The 21,509-nt window shown below is 39.1% G+C and overlaps 1 protein-coding gene across 1 annotated transcript in view; it reads left to right on the forward strand.

Annotated features, from left to right (window-relative positions):
* The window catches only part of FBN2 (fibrillin 2), a 230,978-nt gene that overhangs the window by 143,616 nt on the left and 65,853 nt on the right, over positions 1 to 21,509 (forward strand). The window contains exons 19-25 of the mRNA XM_069591633.1: positions 300 to 425; positions 5,614 to 5,733; positions 11,085 to 11,222; positions 11,796 to 11,846; positions 12,311 to 12,436; positions 19,525 to 19,752; positions 20,274 to 20,399. Of these exons, the coding sequence (XP_069447734.1) occupies positions 300 to 425; positions 5,614 to 5,733; positions 11,085 to 11,222; positions 11,796 to 11,846; positions 12,311 to 12,436; positions 19,525 to 19,752; positions 20,274 to 20,399 (915 nt within the window). The remainder of the gene's footprint in view (positions 1 to 299; positions 426 to 5,613; positions 5,734 to 11,084; positions 11,223 to 11,795; positions 11,847 to 12,310; positions 12,437 to 19,524; positions 19,753 to 20,273; positions 20,400 to 21,509) is intronic.

Raw genomic sequence — 21,509 nt, forward strand, 5'->3', positions numbered from 1 at the left:
TGATGCTTAAAATGTAATACTGCTGCAGGTCAACAAGTAAATGGAGGACAAAGTAGCAATGTGCCTTTTCCAAAGCATTAACACACATCCCAAGGACTTTAGAACATCTTAAAAGGAAGCACAAGATTGTTCCATTTGAGTAAAATGTATTTTGCTTAGGGCCAAGGAATGTGCTTTGGGTACAAAGAGACAGAGTAAGGTATGGGATGAGGAAGAAAAACAAATAACGAAATTAAAACATTTTGAACACTGTACTGTTCGTTTCTCTGTGTGTGCCTCCTGTCTTCCAATGCTTCCAGACATTGATGAGTGCCTAGTAAACAGACTGCTGTGTGACAATGGTCTGTGCCGAAACACACCTGGGAGCTACAGCTGCACCTGCCCGCCTGGCTATGTGTTCAGGACTGAAACAGAGACGTGTGAAGGTGAGAGCCACTTTTCTTCATTGTGAGTAGTAAGCATCTTAATATGCATGAACCTCAAGTACATTATGAAGCAATAGAGCAAAAAGAATGTTGTTTGAATATGTTTTAAATTTTACAATCTCAGCTAATCTGCCAGTTTTAGAAATAGCATGCATCTAGCCCAGTTTATAAATACCATCAGTTTTGTCCCATTCAGAAGAAATTTTGAAGTTAGTGAAAGTAAGTGAAAGAAGTCAGTTTATTTCACTTGCTGATAAAATATCAGATTTTTGTTTGGTTTTCCCTTTTTAAAACTAATGTAACATATTAGCCTAGGAGAACCTGAACTCAGGTGAACAAAGTCACCTCTTAGGCATTTTATTTATGAAATGATTGATAGACCTCAGAGGTTGGCCCAGAAAATAGGCCAACCTATACTTGAGGCCTGAGTAAAAATGGTCACCTAAATGAAATTTATAGTCCAAGAAAATTGTCCTTTCCCTTTGAAAATTTAAGTTATGACTTGGATTTAAGGATCATGAATTGCTGTTTAAAAAACCTTCCTTTTCTTTTAAGCTCATTTTTCTGCAGTGGAAGTTATATGAATAAGTTAAATGCTTCAGAAAGGCCCCATTTTCAGTGAGATACTAGCTAAGCTATGAGTATCTTCAATTCTATTCCTGTTCCTTGATCAAAGTACTGTGTATTTCAGGATAATTTGCTGTATGACTACTGGTCTGTTCCTTTTCAGTTGCACTGTGTGGGCCTACAGAAGTAGGCCCATGACATTCTCAAATCCAATAACTACTTCTGAATAGTAACTTAAAACAAAAAAGATTTCATCTTTAGTTATTTGGAATAGCCCTTTTTTATCTATTAAAGTATTTGTTTCCTGGTAACTTCATAGCCAAGGAAACTGCAGTAGTAATATTATGTAAAAAGTTGTTAACATTCTCTTTTTCTGTTGTTTAACTTCAAAGCATTCTTATGGACAGAAACAAATTAGGACTCAAACAAGATGCCAAAATACAGACGACTCAGCTGAAGTCAATGAAATGCAATTACAAAGTGCAATTCTGAGTTTGGATTGAATTTGAGGGACCAGTGAAAAACAGTAATTAGCCTGAAGAGAGAAAAAAAAGGAAAGAAAAATGAAAACCTCAGTATAAAATGCAGTTTTTCTAAACTTAGTTCGGATAACTGTTGAGTTCCCCTCCTGTCCACACCTTTTTCAGGAGCTCCTCAAAGGGAAGCATACTTTCCATTCCTGACTAAAGTACTTGAAGATTCATTCATCTTGTCCATAGATGAACAGAGACATCTGTTAGTATTTTTTTTCTCTTAGTATCTTTCTTCATTAGTCCAAGCTTCCCAAGTGTATACACACAGAGTTTTTGTCTTTTAGCACCCTTAGCCACTCCTTGGGCTTCTCCAATGGCTTAGGGGTAAAGAATCCGCCTACAATACAAGAGATGCAGGAAATACAGGTTATTCCTGGGTCAGGAAGATCCCCTGGAGTAGGAAGTGGCAAACCACTCCAGTTCGTTAGCCTAAAAAATCCTATGGACAGAGGGGCCTGGCAGGATGCAATCCGAAGGTTTGCAAAGAATAGGACGTGACTGAACGTGAGCCCCCTCCACTCAACACCTTTTATCCTTCAGAATTGCCATGAGAAATGCTTTTTGTAAAAGAAAAAGAATTCCACACCATGAGTTTACTCCGTGAGTTTTTTGGGAGGGTAGGAGAAGGGATTTCAGCAATTGTGTTTCCTTTTGCTTTTATTCCTGACTTTCTGCACCTCCTTCCCACTGCCCTTTTTCAGTTTTATCTATTGCCTATCGGGGTTATCTATTGTTAAATGTCAGGAAGCTCTGAAAGCAATAATTACTTAGGATTTCATCTTCATTTAACTGAGAAGCTGATGACTCTCAGAACTGGTTTCCCTGTCCAGTGATAGTACCCTTTTGTGCCATTGTAGGGGAGACACAACAGGGAGCTATATGGATGGTGTCTGATTCCCTTTGGTCAGTTTGGTTTGAATACCAGATTGTCAATATTTATAGCATATTGCTTCCATTTTGAACTTGAAGCATACTAAGAGGTGAAATATCAAAGCATAAATAAAAGGGATTCACCTACTTAGGTGATAAAGTGAAGAGTGGTGTTTAATAGTATGGCATTGCTATGTTTAATCACTCAGTTGCGTCCAATTCTTTGTGACCCCACGGACTGTAGCCCTGCAGGCTCCTCTGTCCATGGGGATTTTCCAGATAAGAATACTGGAGTGGGTTGCCATGCCCTCCTTCAGAGGAATCTTCCCAAACCAGGGATCAAACCCAAGTCTCCCACTCTGCAGGCAGATTCTTTACCATCTGAGCTACCAGGGAAGCCCAAGAATACTGGAGTGGGTAGCCTATCCCTTCTTCAGGGGATTTTCCCAACCCAGGAATCAAACCGGGGTCTCCTGCATTGCAGGTGGATTCTGTACCAGCTGAGCCACCAGGGAAGCACCAGTATGACATTAGATGATTACATAAGTATTAATGCATAGTAATACCAATTCAAGAAGCAGTGATGGTTTAAAAGCATGGTCTTTATTTATTTTGCCAAAGAATAATTGTTCCTGATAAACTAGCCTTTTCTTTAATATGAAATATGTTTTATATCTGACATTTGTAAGAAAGAAGTTCATGTTATGTAAATAAACGAGAAACGATAGAGAAATATTTGGGTTCTAACCTTATGACATTGGTGGAAATAAAAATGATTTATTGTGAAAAACTTAACCAGATAAGTGTTATTTCTATGCTTTCATCCCACTATTAAGTTATTTGCATTTTATTAAGTGTTTTGCAAAAAAGAAATAGACCTGAAGGCCATGGAAATCTTTTTCCCTTGAGTGTCCTCCTTATTTCCAGCCTTGCATTCACACGATAAATTTGTGTGCCTGAAGCAGTTCTCTGCATGCTATTCTTTCTAAACTAATTTCCAAAGACTAGGCAGGGAGTTATTAGCCAATTCATTGTCAATTCTAGCTTTCTCTATATATATTTGCTATATGCACTAATTTTACTTGTCATTCATGTTTTCAACAGTCTATTTTAAGTATGTATTAAAAAGCAGTAATCAAGTTTCTCTGATAATTCAAACCAAAGTTACAAAAATTTATTTTACTTTTTTTGTTTGAGCTCTGAGAGTCTGTGAAAGTTAAAATTTTTACAGCAAGCGCTGTGGTTTAGATTGTGTTTCCAGTGACATAACTAGTTAAATGTAAACCAGATGTGCTTTGAAGTTTATTTCCAGGAATGTACAGTGAACTGTTTCAGTTCCTGGTTCCATGACATTTATAACATAAAAACAGTGTATTTAAAGAAAAATTAAACAGTTGATATCTGTAGCTGTCATTGCATGTGTTTATAGCTTTTGAGTTCATAATTGCTTAATATAAAGTCAGGATTTTGCACATTGATGAAATTGACATTTTTCCTTTGGGGAAGGTTCTTAACAGATTAAATTAATAGGTGATATATAGTCTGTCTTCAGATTAAGTATCTGCTGCTTTTTTGGCTATCTGATTTGTTTTTACATTGTGGTGGTTTTTTTTTTTTTTTTAATTTAGTACTCTGGAGTAGATGTTTTCATTCCAAATCTGTGCTGTATTTACAAAACCTGCTCTTATATTTTTAGGAGGCTTTCTTGCTACAAAGGACCTGAAAGAAAGATGCATTTATATTTCTTAAAAACAATTTCTACATCAAGAATCCATTAAATACCTGGGTATTTATTTGGTAGTTTTGAAACAGCAAAGAGGAAACATAACTATTTTCCACATGGATTTTTAAGTTTGCATTTCAAGTCTACAGACTTGAAAATTAGCAATGAGCCCTTCCTTTTCAGAACCAATTTAGTTTATATTTGACTTGAGATGTTCAAGAGTAAACGTTATGATCTTCTAGTTATTTGCATGTTTTCCTCAGTATAATATTCCTATTTAATTCAAAGAGGTGTTTAGAAAAAAATAATAAATACTGTGGTGAATTCAGAAACGGTAGTATTCAACAAAAGGGTGTCTTAAAGTACGTTGACCTGTTTCAGATAATTAACCAGTTATAGAAAGAAATCTGAGTATCTTTTCCTTAAATTGAGTGGTTTAATTTATACTGAAAGTCAGTCTTTGATATTGTTTTTAGTAGTTTAGCTAAATCTTGTATTTATTTTTAATTAACTTGTGTTAAACTATTTAACTTTATTGGTTTAACATCTTGTTTAGTCACTACTTGAGAATATAGGCTTACTCTAATTCCATCATACTTCTGACTATCGACAGGAATTGTTTAGATTACGATATGCAATTTGACTTCAGACTCAAATCAATGATAGTAAAAATCTATTTAATACAATTAAAAGTTTATTTTTCCTCTTTTTTTTATTTTAATACAATCAGTTGTGCCCTAAAATGTCTCACACTAGAACTTACCTGGTGGTCCAGTGGTTAAGAACTCATTGCCTTCCAATGCAGGGGATGTGAGTTCCATCCCAAGTTGGGGAACTAAGTTCTCACATGCAACATGAACTTAAGACCCAATGCAGCCAAATAAATAAATAAATATTTTTTGAAATGTCTCAAACCAAACATGGAAATGTGAACAGAAAGGTGGATAAGGGCTGGAAGAGAAGGCTATACCTGGTGTTAAAGTTTCATCCCTTATTTTCTGATTTGTATCCAGGAGTTTGGAATTAAAACCAGGATTGTGATGTGTTGTCTCTACTATAGGCTTTTTAAATTCTCCCAAAACCTCATGGAATCACCAATGACAGAAACAGTCATCTTTGTGCACAGCACTCATTGCACCTAGGAATATGTTGCTTTCATGGAATCAGGATTCGAATTTCCCACAGGAAAATTATATCTCATTTCCAGAGAAAATTAATCCAATTTATGAAAAGTTGTAGTGAAACAGTAAAGATACTGAACCCTTTCAAAACAGGCTGATTCCTGTAGTCCTGCTGAGTCGCCCAACTGTGCACATGTGTATCCACACTGTAAAATGCACGTCTCCATTCCCCATTCACTTTATGCCTCATAGATCCATATTAAAATTACAAGAGCCACGTTTACCAGACGTTCTGGCATAGCGTGGCTTGTTGGAATAATATTTTCCAGAAACACATGGCAGCTCTAACAGAATCTTTTCCTCCTGGATTGTAGATATAAATGAATGTGAAAGCAACCCATGTGTCAATGGGGCCTGCAGGAACAACCTTGGATCTTTCAATTGTGAATGTTCTCCTGGCAGCAAACTCAGCTCGACAGGATTGATCTGTATTGGTAAGATCTGTGCGTGGTGCCGATGTTTCAGTTTCACTCCAAAGATAAGCAGAGACGCCAGGAGTTACTGTGGGTAAACAGTACATGATCACAGGAAGCTAATAATTTAGGAGTTACTTCAGTTGTTTTCTCTTGTTATCCAGGTAGGAGCAAAACATGATAGTATAAACTAGACAGACTCTTACATTTTGTTAGATTCTAGGAAGCATTCTTTTTGTGTAAGTATATATATATATATATATATATATATATATATATATATATTACCATAAGTTATAAGCGTTTCCATACCACACACATATTTATATTCATTCCCCAGGAATGCCTCAGGCAGCAATACAATCAAATCCTTACTGCATACTTTTTATAAACAACCTTCAATGGTAAACAAAAATATGATCACATTTGGACTCAGTTAACAGGACAAGAACTTGAAGAGTTGAAACTTTAAACAAATAGAAAGAATTTGTTGGTTTTTAAAAAATTTCTTCTATCAATCATAACTTTATGAATGCCAAAGAATTCTTGCTTTGGAAAATCTCTAAGAGAGAAAGATTTGAAAACTTCCAGGACTAATGTTTCAATGTATCTCAAAACATAGAAGGTCAGTTCTTGATGAAGGCGTGTGTGCGTGCTCAGTCACTCCAGTCGTGTCCGGCTCTCTGCGACCCCATGGACCACGACCCACCAAGCTTCTCTGTCCATGGGATTCTCCAGGCAAGAATACTGGAGTGGGTTGCCATTTCCTTCTCCAGTGATAAAGTATGAAGTGAGTGAAGTGAAGTCACTCAGTCATGTCCGACTCTCCGCAACCCCATGGACTGTAGCCTACCAGGCTCCTCCCTCCATGGGATTCTCCAGGCAAGAGTACTAGAGTGGGGTGCCATTTCCTTCTCCATTGATAAAAGGCAGTAGGCCATAAATAAAATGAAATAGTCAGATCTATTATAACATTACTATAAGCAACTCTTCAGTTTATGTAAGAGAAAAAACCAATCTCAGTTCTTTCCTGCTTCTAGTGTCTAAGGCTACACTGACTAGATAAACGTACTTCACGTTTTTACCTAGTATCCACTTTTGGTGGTGGTTGAGTTGCTAGGTCGTGTCCGACTCTTGAGACCCTATGGACTATAGCCTTCCAGGATCCTCTGTCCGTGGGATCTCAAAGTGAACTAAATATATATTTCCAAATAGTTAGGGAGGTGTTACAGTTTTACATAGTGCCAAATAAATTGGCAGTTTTTGTTTGTTATCTATTCAATATGAATTTTCAGTTTAGTGTTTGCCAAAGACAATAGTATTTTCCATATTATATCTGATACTAACAGTATTTAGCTGGATACTTAGAGTACTTGTTTGTCACAGGAAGGAGAAATGATGAAGTCGAAAGTTTCAATGAAAACCTTCCCTTTGGAAATGCCAGCACTCAATTTCCCAATGAGGTACAGCTGGTGAAATTTGAGCCTTGCTCTGCTCTCCATACTAGAAAATAGGCTGCCATCTGCCTAGGGCATTGCTTTTTTTCTCACAGAATTCCTGGTTGGGGGTGGAGGGCGGTACATATGGATTGGATCTGGTAAGGCAGAAATATTTTTGCTAAGCCACAGTTTCCAACTGAGATAAAATCATTTTATTATGCAAAGGAAATAAACTCAGCATTAGTCAATTAGTGTCTCAGAAAACTAAATCTGTATGCCACTTGGGCGTCAAAGATACCTTAAGAGTTTTTGCTTCATCATAAACACTTCTGGGATTTTGGGCCTCTTACCCTTGTAGTTAATTATTAATGAATAAAAAAACAAAGACATTTTATTTCCAAGTTATTATGTTGGACACCTAAACCCCACAATATTTTTCTAAGCCAGTGTATTATGTGTGTTCATTCATTGTGATAAGATTAGAGTATCTCAGCCAAAAGCTGCTCAGAAAGAAATGTACTTAATATATTTACATTTTAGACATTATTTTAACTGCTTTTTTCATTAAAAACAATTCAAGTTTTAAAAATAAACTAAATAGTAAAATGTACATAAGAAATAGTATGAATGTACTTTTAAAATAAGACTGTCAAATGGCTTTAATCAGTGTTTAGCCTGCAAATTGACCCTTGGTAGGAACCAAATCTCTAAATTTAGAACTGAATAAAAATCCCCTGATGTAATTATGAATTTAAAATTAAATGGGAACATAAATGAATTAGTTAGATACAAAGAATATTTCAGGATTTAGAACATATTCTACAAGCTTCGTAAACATAAACCAATCTTCAGCTGTCCTAGACTGCTTGAAGAGATTATTATTTTCTGACTGAAGTGATGAAATATAATAAAACAATATATTTGATTAACCTTTCCTGCATTACACTGCTTCCATCTGATGGCTCTGCATAATCCGTACCAGTGTCCCTCATCTTTGGCTTGGATCTGAGTTCTGTCCTCACATTTCATGGGCACAACAGGGGCAGTGACCTCTCTGTTGTAAAATCCAATGGTCAATTCTTGTTCCTCATCTTAGTCTATTAACAGTATTTAACACAGTTCATCACACATCCCCTCTCAGAAGTTTTTCCTTTTGGCCTTCTCTTTTTCTACTTTCACTTTCCTGGCCTCTTTCTTCAATTTCCTTTGTTAAATCTTTCATTTTCTCCTGCTGTCCAGTTGGAAATGTCTCACAGGTCAGTCTTGGGGTCCTGGATGTTTTTGCATCTCTGTTTTACATGCATGCTTAGATGTCCTCTACATTAACTCTCACAATTCTCTCTCTAGCCTTAATCTCTCCACTAGTTTCAGACTTGTCTTTCGAATTATCTGCATAGTATCTCCACTGGGGTGTCTAATTGGCATATCAAACAGCATGTCTAAAACCAAATTTCTATCTTTCAGCTTAAATCTGGGTCTCCTAGAAGCAGTTCTGTCTTGACAAATTGTAACTCTATTTTTATAATTGGAGTCATTTTTGATGCCTTTTTTTTCAAGCTGCAGGTTGAATCCATCTAAATCCTGTTGATTGTACTCAAAGTTTTTCCATATTTCAACCCCTTCTGACCATCAATTTCAACAACCCCCAATCCAAGCCACCATTATTTTTCTTTTTGACTATTCTTATAGCCTCTAGCTTATCTGCTTACCCTGCTTTAATTTTTTGGAGAGCTTAACCAACCTCTGACTATATAACTACATCTATATTGTGACTGCATATGTATATAGTTACATATATACCTATACACACACAAGGAAAAACAATAAGGAGAGATGGATCGTGTATGAATGTATGTCTATTGATTTTGTGAGTTTTCAGTGTTGATACAATACCAGTCTAAAGAAGCACTAAGTTGCAGAAAGAGACCTCTAAAATCATACAATGCAAGTTTGAATCTTGATGCTGACCCTCTCCTGGCTGGGTGACCTACTTCTGGTAAATTAGTTGACCCTTGTGCCTCAGTTTTCTCATCTACAAGTTGTCTGTATCTTACAGGGTTGTTTTAACGGGTAAATAAACTAATGTATGGAAAGCCTTTAATAGTGCTTGTTGCTGCCTCAATAAATATTAGTAAATATTTATCACAGTATATCTTAAAATGACTACAGTCAAGGTGATAAATCAGTAATTAACCCAGTTCTTAAAAGACCATTTAAATACATGGTAGCGAAGAGTCGGACACGACTGAGCGACTTCACTTTGACTTTTCACTTTCATGCATTGGAGAAGGAAATGGCAACCCATTCCAATATTCTTGCCTAGAGAATCCCAGGCATGGGGGAACCTGGTGGGCTGCTGTCTATGGGGTCGCACAGAGTCGGACACAACTGAAGCGACTTAGCAGCAGCAGCAGCAGCAGCCTTATGCTATCATCACTGTTTCCTCTATGCTATGGAGTTTGCAGGTTTAAGCCTATAAAAAAATGTATAATGTGATAGCTGATACAAATGCATATGAGCAAATCTCTTTCATTTGTGCACAGTTTTTATCCAAATTAAATCTCAAAATAGAAAAAAGCAGACTACCCATCTCTTCTCCAAATTCTTGCCCCATAGCTCTTTGTATTCAGTCAAGGACAGAGGTGTTTCCTTTGTTTTACCCTTGAGGTTTGATTCCTGGGTTGGGAGGATCCCCTAGAGAGGCGATCAGCTACCCACTCCAGTATTCTTGGGCTTCTCTGGCTCAGCTGGTAAAGAATCCTACTGTGTTTCTGGTTATATTGTTTTTATTGTAAAACCTTATTGGTCCTTTTTATTAAATGAGTTTTAAATAAAATAAATGCTGTAGGAATATGTTTTTACTTTATTGTCTTCCAAGTCTATGACTACAATATGCTATTAAGCTTTCTGTTCAATCATTTTACACATCACCTGCAGAGAGACCATCTCAGGAGCTTTTCACATGCGGACTCCTAGGCCACACACCTGGAGACTTATGAATCCGCATTTTAGTAAGAAGCTTGGTAATGTTACACACTAGAAACTGAGATCCACAGTACTGCAAGGGAATCATCACAGGACTTATTTTACCCAGTTAATATTTGCTTTGTCAACTTGGGATTCCTTTTCTCTGCTTCAAATCTTTTTTTTTTTTAACTATCGTTTAAGGAGGAAATTAAATTGGGTGTGGAAACATAGTCTAAAAAGTTAGGAGTAGTTGCGTCTGGATGGTAGCGTTACAGGTAGTTCTTTTATTTTCTCTGCTATTTCTTCAAATAGTTTATCATAAATATGTATTACATTTTGAACTAGAGATAAAGCTGTACATACATACCATAGAAAAAATCCTGAAAGAAAATACATCAAATATATCCATGGTGTGTCTTAATGGTGGTTTTAAAGGTTTTATTTCCTTTTTTATCTTAAAGATTTCTTTTTTCAAATTATTCAGCAAATGATTATCTTCAGTTGGAGAAAAATTGGTTTCTCTCTAATAGAAGAAACATTGTGTGTGGTTTATTTGGTAGGGAATTGGGAGAGAAGGAGATTATTTGCAGAGTGCCATTGGATAAATCTTAAATATCAAAGTATTTGCCATAAAGAATAAATCTTACAAGTATTTTTCACACAAGTAATGATCTTATAACAGTCATGGGCTGTTATTTGCAAATCCCAGTATTGAAGTCTCAGGCAGTAGCAGCTGCTCCTAGAATACTCAGATATGTAATTGTATTAATTCAAATATCATGTGAAATTTACATGTATGTAATATGCATTTAAATGCATGTACATGTAAATGTGTCTAGGATATATAAAAGTTTTACGATAACAGTTTTGTTTTTTAATACTATCAAATAATGTTTTTGGTGTATAGAACTGAGTTATATTTTCTTCAGAGATGAGAACTCCCCATTGTTTCTTATTCCTTTTCAGACAGCCTGAAAGGGACCTGTTGGCTCAACATCCAGGACAACCGCTGTGAGGTGAACATCAATGGAGCTACTCTGAAATCCGAATGCTGTGCCACGCTTGGGGCCGCCTGGGGGAGCCCCTGTGAGCGGTGTGAGCTAGGTAGGAGCCTGCCCACTAGGATTCTGGGCTTCACATCGGAAAGCTTCCTCCTCAACTAAGCACCTCTTTCTCTATATATTTACCTAGTCAGGAACACCATAAGGTCATTGCCCTCCCTAATATGATATCTTTTCTGGTAAAATGTATTCACTTCTTGAAATATGTATTGGGTTTATCCTCTTACTATAAGCAGACCTTCTGAATATTTTAGACAAGGAAGGAAGTCAACTAGAATTTAGCTGCTGGATGACCATCAGTATCCTCCAGTATTCTTGTTTGCATGTGTCCCAGTAGAAAATGATCTCTCGTTCCTTTAAGTCTTTGGTTTACTTATGATTCAGTTGACAATGTGAAAAATAAAGGGGAATTGTAGGGAAAATTATGCGAATCTCAATATGGGTCAAAACTGATAGAGTTACCACAGCTTATAGGCCGCCGGAGTCCTTTGCCTCTAAAATCCGGATTTTGGTTTTTATTTAGTTCAATTTTGATTCCATTATTCTGTTTGTTGCGCTTAGGACAGTTGTATTTTCTTTTATAATGTGGAAAAAAATGTGTCCTTCGTTCTCACAGATACAGCTTGCCCAAGAGGGTTTGCCAGGATAAAAGGTGTTACTTGTGAAGGTGAGTAGGTTCTTGAAAACATTGTGAATCTTTAGGAAAGTATTTAAAATTGACATTCTCTCTCATACTTTGGAGATACTTATCATTCTCAAAGACCTTGGAATTTCAGTAAAAATACTCTTATGTTGTCAACAAATGTTTTAGAATAATACTTTTAGGAAACAGCTTTGTGTTTCCTATTTCTCCTCTTTATGCTGTGGGGTAAGTTTTCATCCCTCGCCTTTAAGGCATAGAGCAGCTGGCAAAGAGCTTGTCTCGGCTGTGTTTTATGGATGAGCAAGGCTGTGGCAGTTTTCACAGCTGGTACCCAGGAGACTCGGGAGCTTCGTTGTGAAATATATCTGCTTAACTGAGGTAATAATCCACATGATTGCAGAATGAATCTGCTATACAGGAAGTAAGATCACACCTGCTTTTTCTATCAGTGACATCTTTATTCCTCTGCTTGCTTCGTTTCCCTGTAGACGTTAATGAGTGTGAGGTGTTTCCTGGCGTCTGCCCAAATGGACGCTGTGTGAACAGCAGAGGATCTTTTCATTGTGAGTGCCCTGAAGGCCTTACACTGGATGGAACTGGCCGTGTGTGTTTGGGTAAGATTCATGAACCAAGCATACATTTTCTTATTTTGGAGTGTCCTGACCAAATGTATTAGGTTGATAGCTGGAAAACTTGCTTAAAGTAAAGTATTTTGGAGGAAATCAATACAGAATATTTTTTAAATGGATGAATTTAAATGAAATGGGCTTCCCCGATAGCTCAGTTGGTAAAGAATCTGCCTGCAATGCAGAAGACCCCGATTCGATTCCTGGGTCAGGAAGATCCCCTGGAGAAGGGAAAAGCTACCCACTCCAGTATTCTGGCCCAGAGAATTCCATGGACTACAGTCCATGGGGTCGCAAAGAGTTGGGCATGACTGAGCGACTTTCACTTTCACTTTTAAATGAAATGGTTTCTGTGTAATACAGAAAATTGGTACCGCTCAAAAATTAATCTCAAAATTCCTCTTCTCCAACTGAAAACTCTGAACCTATTAGATACTTCTGTTTATCCCCTCTCCCAGCCCCTGGTATCTATACTTCTGCTTTCTGTCTCTGTGGACTTGACAACTCTAAGTGCCTCATATGAAAGGAATCAAATGATCTTTGTCCTTCTGTGACTAGCTTGTTTCACTTAGTGTGTCTCCAGAGTTCATCACTGTTGTAGCATGTATCAGTATTTCTCTGCTTTCTCAGACTGAGTGGTGTTCCATTGTACATATGTACCACATTTTTTTTTTGTCTGCTTACCTATTGATGGATACTTGGGTGCCATCCACCTTTTGGCTGTTGTGAATAACGCATCTGTGAGCATGCGTGTACAAATAACCAACATATTTACAAGTTTCTACTTTGACACACCTAGCCTTCCTAGGTGGCTCAAGTGGCAAAGAATCCACCTGCCAGTGCAGGCGATGAAGGAGATGTGGGTTCAATTCTTGGGTCAGGAAAATCCCCTGAGAAGGAAATGGTGACCCACTCCAGTGTTCTTGCCTAGAAGATGGCATGGACAGAGGAGCCTGGTGGGATACAATCCATGGGGTCACCAAGAGTCAGACCTGACTGAGTGAGTGAGCGCACATTCAGCACACATCCAGTGAGCTACTCACTGCTGAGTGGCTTCTGTGAGCCTGGTGTATTTTAAAAAAACTCACACGCACACAAAAACATTTTAAGTTTTTTAATCAGGTGTTTTAGTCCTGTTTAATCTTTTACACTGAGTCAATGTAATAAGAGACCTTATATGTTAAACATAGAAGAAAAATTGGAGACTCATGTTTGAAGTTAACATTCAGCAGTCCACTGCAGCTACGCTTCTAGACAAGACTGGGGGGAGAGTCATGGCAAAGTTATGTGGTTTCTGTGTGCACACATTGACTGATCTTGTCCCTTCCTTTACCATCTTCAGAGTTTAAACTATTCTTAATGCTCTATTTTCTAAAAGATTGTAAATAAAGAAGCTCTTTCTATCAACACTGTATTGTAGAAATTCCTGCTGCTGCTGCTGCTGCTAAGTCACTTCAGTCATATCCGACTCTATGCGACCCCATAGACGGCAGCCCACCAGGCTTCCCCGTCCCTGGGATTCTCCAGGCAAGAACCCTGGAATGGGTTGCCATTTTCTTCTCCAATGAATGAAAGTGAAAAGTGAAAGTGAAGTCACTGAGTCGTGTCCGACTCTTAGCGACCCCATCGACTGCAGCCTTCCAGGCAGTTGACTTTATCTATCAGTGTCATCCGTGACTAAAGTTAAGCTTCATGATTGAAAAAGAAACTTCTAATAATTCTATGTTGTCTCTGAACAATTTTTTATTTACCTAAGGAATTTCTTCCCAATGGGTTATGAAACAATAACTTTTTAGTTTGTAATATAGCTTTACATAGGCTTGAATTTGAAATTGAGTTTGCACAAGAGAAGACTCTACACATGGACATCACCAGATGGTCAACACCGAAATCAGATTGATTATATTCTGTGCAGCCAAAGATGGAAAAGCTCTATACAGTCAACAAAAACTAGACCAGGAGCTGACTGTGGCTCATATCATGAACTCCTTATTACCAAATTCAGACTTAAATTGAAGAAAGTAGGGAAAACCGCTAGACCATTCAGGTATGACCTAAATCAAATCCCTTATGATTATACAGTGGAAGTGAGAAATAGATTTAAGGGCCTAGATCTGATAGATAGAGTGCCTGATGAACTATGGAATGAAGTTTGTGACATTGTGCAGGAGACAGGGATCAAGACCATCCCCATGGAAAAGAAATGCAAAAAAGAAAAATGGTTGTCTGAGGAGGCCTTACAAATAGCTGTGAAGAGAAGAGAGGCGAAAAGCAAAGGAGAAAAGGAAAGATATAGGCATCTAAATGCAGAGTTCCAAAGAATAGCAAGAAGAGATAAGAAAGCCTTCTTCAGCAATCAGTGCAAAGAAATAGAGGGAAACAACAGATTGGGAAAGACTAGAGATATCTTCAAGAAAAACAGAGATACCAAGGGAACATTTCATGCAAAGATGGGCTCAATAAAGGACAGAAATGGTATGGACCTAACAGAAGCAGAAGATATTAAGAGGTGGCAAGAATACATGGAAGAACTGTACAAAAAAGATCTTCACGACCCAGATAGTCATGATGATGTGATCACTAATCTAGAACCAGACATCTTGGAATGTGAAGTCAAGTGGGCCTTAGAAAGCATCACTATGAACAAAGCTAGTGGAGGTGATAGAATTCCAATTGAGCTGTTTCAAATCCTGAAAGATGATGCTGTGAAAGTGCTGCACACAATATGCCGGCAAATTTGGAAAACTCAGCAGTGGCCACAGGACTGGAAAAGGTCAGTTTTCATTCCAGTTCCCAAGAAAGGCAATGCCAAAGAATGCTCAAACTACCACACAATTGCACTCGTCTCACATGCTAGTAAAGTAATGCTCAAAATTCTCCAAGCCAGGCTTCAGCAATACATGAACCGTGAACTCCCTGACGTTCAAGCTGGTTTTAGAAAAGGCAGAGGAACCAGAGATCAAATTGCCAACATCCGCTGGATCATAGAAAAAGCAAGAGAGTTCCAGAAAAACATCTATTTCTGCTTTATTGACTATGCCAAAGCCTTTGACTGTGTGGATCACAATAAACTGTGGAAAATTCTGAAAGAGATGGGAATACCAGACCACCTGACGTGCCTCTTGAGAAATCTGTATGCAGGTCAGGAAGCAAGTTAGAACTGGACATGGAACAACAGACTGGTTCCAAATAGGAAAAGGAGTACGTCAAGGCTGTATATTGTCACCCTGCTTATTTAACTTATATGCAGAGTACATCATGAGAAACGTTGGACTGGAAGAAACACAAGCTGGAATCAAGATTGCCAGGAGAAATATCAGTCACCTCAGATATGCAGGTGATACCACCCTTATGGCAGAAAGGGAAGAGGAGCTAAAAAGCCTCTTGATGAAAGTGAAAGAGGAGAGCGAAAAAGTCGGCCTAAAGCTCAACATTCAGAAAAAAAAGATCATGGCATCTGGTCCCATCACTTCATGGCAAATAGATGGGGAAACAGTGGAAACAGTGTCAGACTTTATTTTCTTGGGCTCCAAAATCACTGCAGATGGTGACTGCAGCCCTGAAATTAAAAGACGCTTACTCCTTGGAAGAAAAGTTATGACCAACCTAGATAGCATATTCAAAAGCAGAGACATTACTTTGCCAACTAAGGTCCGTCTAGTCAAGGCTATGGTTTTTCCTGTGGTCATGTATGGATGTGAGAGTTGGACTGTGAAGAAGGCCGAGTGCCGAAGAATTGATGCTTTTGACTGTGGTGTTGGAGAAGACTCTTGAGAGTCCCTTGGACTGCAAGGAGATCCAACCAGTCCATTCTGAAGGAGATCTATCCTGGGATTTCTTTGGAAGAAATGATGCTAAAGCTGAAACTCCAGTACTTTGGTCACCTCATGAGAAGAGTTGACTCACTGGAAAAAACTCTGATGCTGGGAGGGATTAGGGGCAGGAGGAGAAGGGGATGACCGAGGATGAGATGGCTGGATGGCATCACGGACTCGATGGACGTGAGTCTGAGTGAACTCCGGGAGATGGTGATGAACAGGGAGGCCTGGCGTGCTGCGATTCATGGGGTCCCAAAGTGTCAGACATAACTGAGTGACTGAACTGAACTGAACTGAACTGAGACAAATTGTGATCAATGGTAATATTATAGTCCAAGATCTTCAAGGTATTTAGGAATTTTAAAATCATAAATTAAATAAGTATTCAAATAATTATATATTTAAAAAGTATTCAAAAAGCTATATAGTAAATATTTTTAAATTATTATATTCAAAGATCTTTAATGTATTTAAAAAAAGATTTTTAAAAGTAGTGGTAAGTGAAAAGTTGGCAATATCATACAGTTTAGTTATTATAATAACACAAATTTTATTTTAGTTTAATTTTTGAAGCATATTTAAATTTGATATAAAGTATGGCTATAAATATGCCAGCGAATTTGGAAAACTCAGCAGTGGCCGCAGGACTGGAAAAGGTCAGTTTTCATTCCAATTGCCAAGAAAGGCAATGCCAAAGGATGCTCAAACTACCACACAATTGCACTCGTCTCACATGCTAGTAAAGTCATGCTCAAAATTCTCCAAGCCAGGCTTCAGCAATACATGAACCGTGAATTTCCTGATGTTCAAGCTGGTTTTAGAAAAGGCAGAGGAACCAGAGATCAAATTGCCAACATCCATTGGATCACGGAAAAAGCAAGAGAGTTCCAGAAAAACATCTATTTCTGCTTTATTTATGCCAAAGCCTTTGACTGTGTGGATCACAATAAACTGTGGAAGATTCTGAAAGAGATGGGAATACCAGACCACCTGACGTGCCTCTTGAGAAATCTGTATGCAGGTCAGGAAGCAAGTTAGAACTGGACATGGAACAACAGACTGGTTCCAAATAGGAAAAGGAGTACGTCAAGGCTGTATATTGTCACCCTGCTTATTTAACTTATATGCAGAGTACATCATGAGAAACGTTGGACTGGAAGAAACACAAGCTGGAATCAAGATTGCCGGGAGAAATATCAGTCACCTCAGATATGCAGATGACACCACCCTTATGGCAGAAAGGGAAGAGGAGCTAAAAAGCCTCTTGATGAAAGTGAAAGAGGAGAGTGAAAAAGTTGGCTTAAAGCTCAACGTTCAGAAAACGAAGATCATGGCATCTGGTCCCATCACTTCATGGCAAATAGATGGGGAAACAGTGGAAACAGTGTCAGACTTTATTTTCTTGGGCTCCAAAATCACTGCAGATGGTGACTGCAGCCCTGAAATTAAAAGACGCTTACTCCTTGGAAGAAAAGTTATGACCAACCTAGATAGCATATTCAAAAGCAGAGACATTACTTTGTCAGCAAAGGTCCATTTAGTCAAGGCTATGGCTTTTCCAGTAGTCATGTATGGATGTGAGATTTGGACTGTGAAGAAGGCCGAGCGCCGAAGAATTGATCCTTTGAACTGCAGTGTTGGAGAAGACTCTTGAGAATCCCTTGGACTGCAAGGAGATCCAACCAGTCCATTCTGAAGGAGATCAACCCTGAGATTTCTTTGGAAGGAATGATGCTAAAGCTGAAGCTCCAGTTCTTTGGCCACCTCATGCAAAGAGTTGACTCTTTGGGAAAGACTTGGATGCTGGGAGGGATTGGGGGCAGGAGGAGAAGGTGACGACAGAGGATGAGATGGCTGGATGGCATCACTGACTCGATGGACATGAATCTGTGTGAACTCTGGGAGTTGGTGATGGACAGGGAGACTTGGCCTGCTGTGATTCATGGGGTCGCAAAGAGTCAGACACGACTGAGCAACTGAAGTGAACTCAACTGATGACTATAAAATCATATGGAATTGTTTAGCAATATCCAAAGTCCAATAATAAAGAAAAATTGTTTTTTGGAATTTTAAATTATCTCCAAAGTTTAGGAAAAAGTGAAGTACCTTTTGAAGATGACAAAGTAATAGTACCAGTATGGCTTAAAACTCAACATTCAAATACTGAGATCATGGCGTCCGGTCCTATCACTTCATGACATATAAATGGGGAAAAAATGGAAACAGTGACAGACTATTTTCTTGGGTTCCAAAATCACTGCAGTTGGTAACTGCAACCATGAAATTAAAAGATGGTTACTCCTTGGAAGAAAAGCTGTGACAAACTTAGACATCATATTAAAAAGCAGAGACATTGCTTTGCCAGCAAGGGTCCGTTTAGTCAAAGCTTTGGTGTTTCCAGTAGTTATGTATGGATGTGAGAGTGGGACCGTAAAGAGAGCTGAGCACCAAAGAATCAATGCTTTTGAACTGTGGTGTTGGAAAAGACTGTTGAGAGTCCCTTGGACTGCAAGGAGATCTAATGGGTCAATCCTAGAGCGAATCAGTCCTGAATATTAATTGGAAGGACTGATGGTGATGCTGAAACTCCAATACTTTTGCTACCTGATGCGAGGAATTGACTCACTAGAAAAGGCCCTGGTGATGGGAACTATTGAGGGCAGGAGGTGAAGGGGATGACAGAGGATGAGATGGTTGGATGGCATCACCAGCTCAATGGACATGAGTTTGAGCAAGCTCTGGGAGATTGTGAGAGATAGGGAGGCCTGGCGTGCCGCAGTCCATGGAGTTGCATAGTCGGATACAACTGAGCTACTGAACAACAGCAACAGTATGATCAAATAACTAATGAAATCAAATTGCCTTCAGTAACTAAATGATGCTATGTATGAATTTGTATCATTGATTTTCAGTTATCACTCAGCAAAGTAAATTCTTAGTAGTAATATCACTCCAAATGACACCTTTGTAACATTCTATGAGGATGTATTGGATGTTTTTCATCCTTATACCTTGGTTAAATACATTTTGTCACTACTTCAATTTTGCTACAGTAATTCAATGTGGCTGTGGATGTGCGATAGTTTCAAGAAGAGACTTGCATAGGCAAATGGGAAATGTTCTGCAAACAAAAGAGACAAACTACTCTGATAGAACTGATACCAGTCCTGCCAGGGAGGGACTAAGCAGGTGATCGGTATGTGAATGTTCAGTGACTCTGACAGCTTGACCTCAGTCTGTGGTTCCCCCTCCCTGTAGATATCCGCATGGAGCAGTGTTACTTGAAGTGGGATGAGGACGAATGCATCCATCCTGTACCTGGGAAGTTCCGCATGGATGCCTGCTGCTGTGCGGTCGGAGCAGCTTGGGGCACCGAGTGTGAGGAGTGCCCCAAACTTGGCAGCAAAGAGTATGAGACCCTGTGCCCCCGGGGGCCTGGCTTTGCTAACAGAGGGGATGTCCTTACCGGGAGGCCGTTTTACAAAGGTAACTGTCAGCAGCGCATGGGTCCCTCCCCACTAAAGCTCACCTTCCATGTTCTCTGAGGCTTGATTTTGCTCTAAACGTTTGGTTCCCCCACTTTATTTTCTTTGTTAAAACATACAACCAGCCTATGGCCCAGGAGCATAAATCCCCTATACAAGAGGGTACTGCAGAGAAGACACTGGGACAGCTGATAACACTTTTCTTACATCCTTCTACTGTACCACTGCTTTTCTCAGCATAGCCTGATGAGATGCAGCCCTGATGTTGCAAAAAGTTCTCTGTGCCCCCTAAATTTACAAAACAAACGGTCAGAAGGGATCAGAACACTTCATTACAAATACAGACTCTTTCGCAACTGAAACTTTCTGTGTGGCATCAGTGTAATCACTTACAACTTTAACACCACCCCCCATTCTCACTTGAGTACATGAATTTCCATCAAGGTAGGTTCTTCACGTAAAACGGTGGACCTCCTCTTTTGTTTCGACCAGCTCTACATTCCGACTCTGTTCTGCTTGTAGATATCAATGAGTGCAAAGCATTTCCCGGGATGTGCACCTATGGAAAGTGCAGGAATACGATCGGGAGCTTCAAGTGCCGTTGCAATAGTGGCTTTGCCCTGGACATGGAGGAAAGGAACTGCACAGGTAAGACTGTTCTTCTGTTGTGTTAGGCAAACCTGGCTCTCTCTCTTCTGCTGTTTTGAAAGTACTGCTCTATGTATACATACGTCCCCTCCCTCTGAAGCCTCCCTCCCACCCACCGCCCCATCCCACCTCTCTAGTTCATCACAGAGCGCGGAGCTGAGCTCCCTGTGCCATGCAGCAGCTTCCCACTAGCTTTATTCTACGCATGATAGGGTGTATATGTTAATGCTACTCTCTGAATTCATCCCACCCTCTCCTTTCCCATTGTAGCCTTGTGCACTTTTGAATGCTGTTCTCCCTTCTGCCGCGTATATATATATGTATACACACACACACACACACACACACACACACACACACACACACACAATGTCACACAGTCCCAGTGTGGTCCTCAGTACCCCTCACCACTCTGAATCTGGAAGGCACATCAGAATTTCTTGAGTGTGTGTGTGTGTGTGTGTGTGTGTGTGTGTGTGTGTGTGTGTGTGTGTATAACCTCTTGCAAAACACCTTTGCTAAGTTCAAAAGTTATTTCTCTTGGTGCCTATTCTCCTTGATCTCTGGTCAAACCTTCTCTGTGGTTTTCATCTCTCTTTCTTTTCATGCTGTTTCCCTCTTTCCATTGTCCTGTCATGACTCTGATGTTCCTTTTCTAATCTTCACAGATTCTTCTTGCCTTTGGCATTTTCCAGAGTCCTCTGGTCTCTCCACATCCTGCCTCTCAGAATTGCGTTTGCCACCATGACTTTTTAGATGGCCTCTGTCGAGCTGACTCCAAGGGGCTGTTTCTAGCCCTCTGTTCCTCCCGAGTTCCACTCTCAAATTTCTGACTTTCATCTAGACAGTTTGCTTTTTCATCTCCTCTTGTCCCACCCTGCTTTCTCTGTCTAGGGTCTTCTTTACATGGATTAATATTATCTTTTCACTTGGGTTTGAAACCTAAGACTTAATTTTGACCCCTTCCTCTCCCAACAGACAAGTGACAAGGTTTTGTATATTCTCCCATCAAAATGACTGTTTCGTTTCAAGTATTTCTTCTATACTATTCCTGTTGCAGGTTCAGCTCTTCAGGACACAGACTCTGAGCAGAGAATCTTATTAGGAATT

This window comes from Ovis canadensis, chromosome 5 (assembly GCF_042477335.2).
Source record: "Ovis canadensis isolate MfBH-ARS-UI-01 breed Bighorn chromosome 5, ARS-UI_OviCan_v2, whole genome shotgun sequence".
In the NCBI taxonomy this organism is placed as follows: domain Eukaryota; kingdom Metazoa; phylum Chordata; class Mammalia; order Artiodactyla; family Bovidae; genus Ovis; species Ovis canadensis.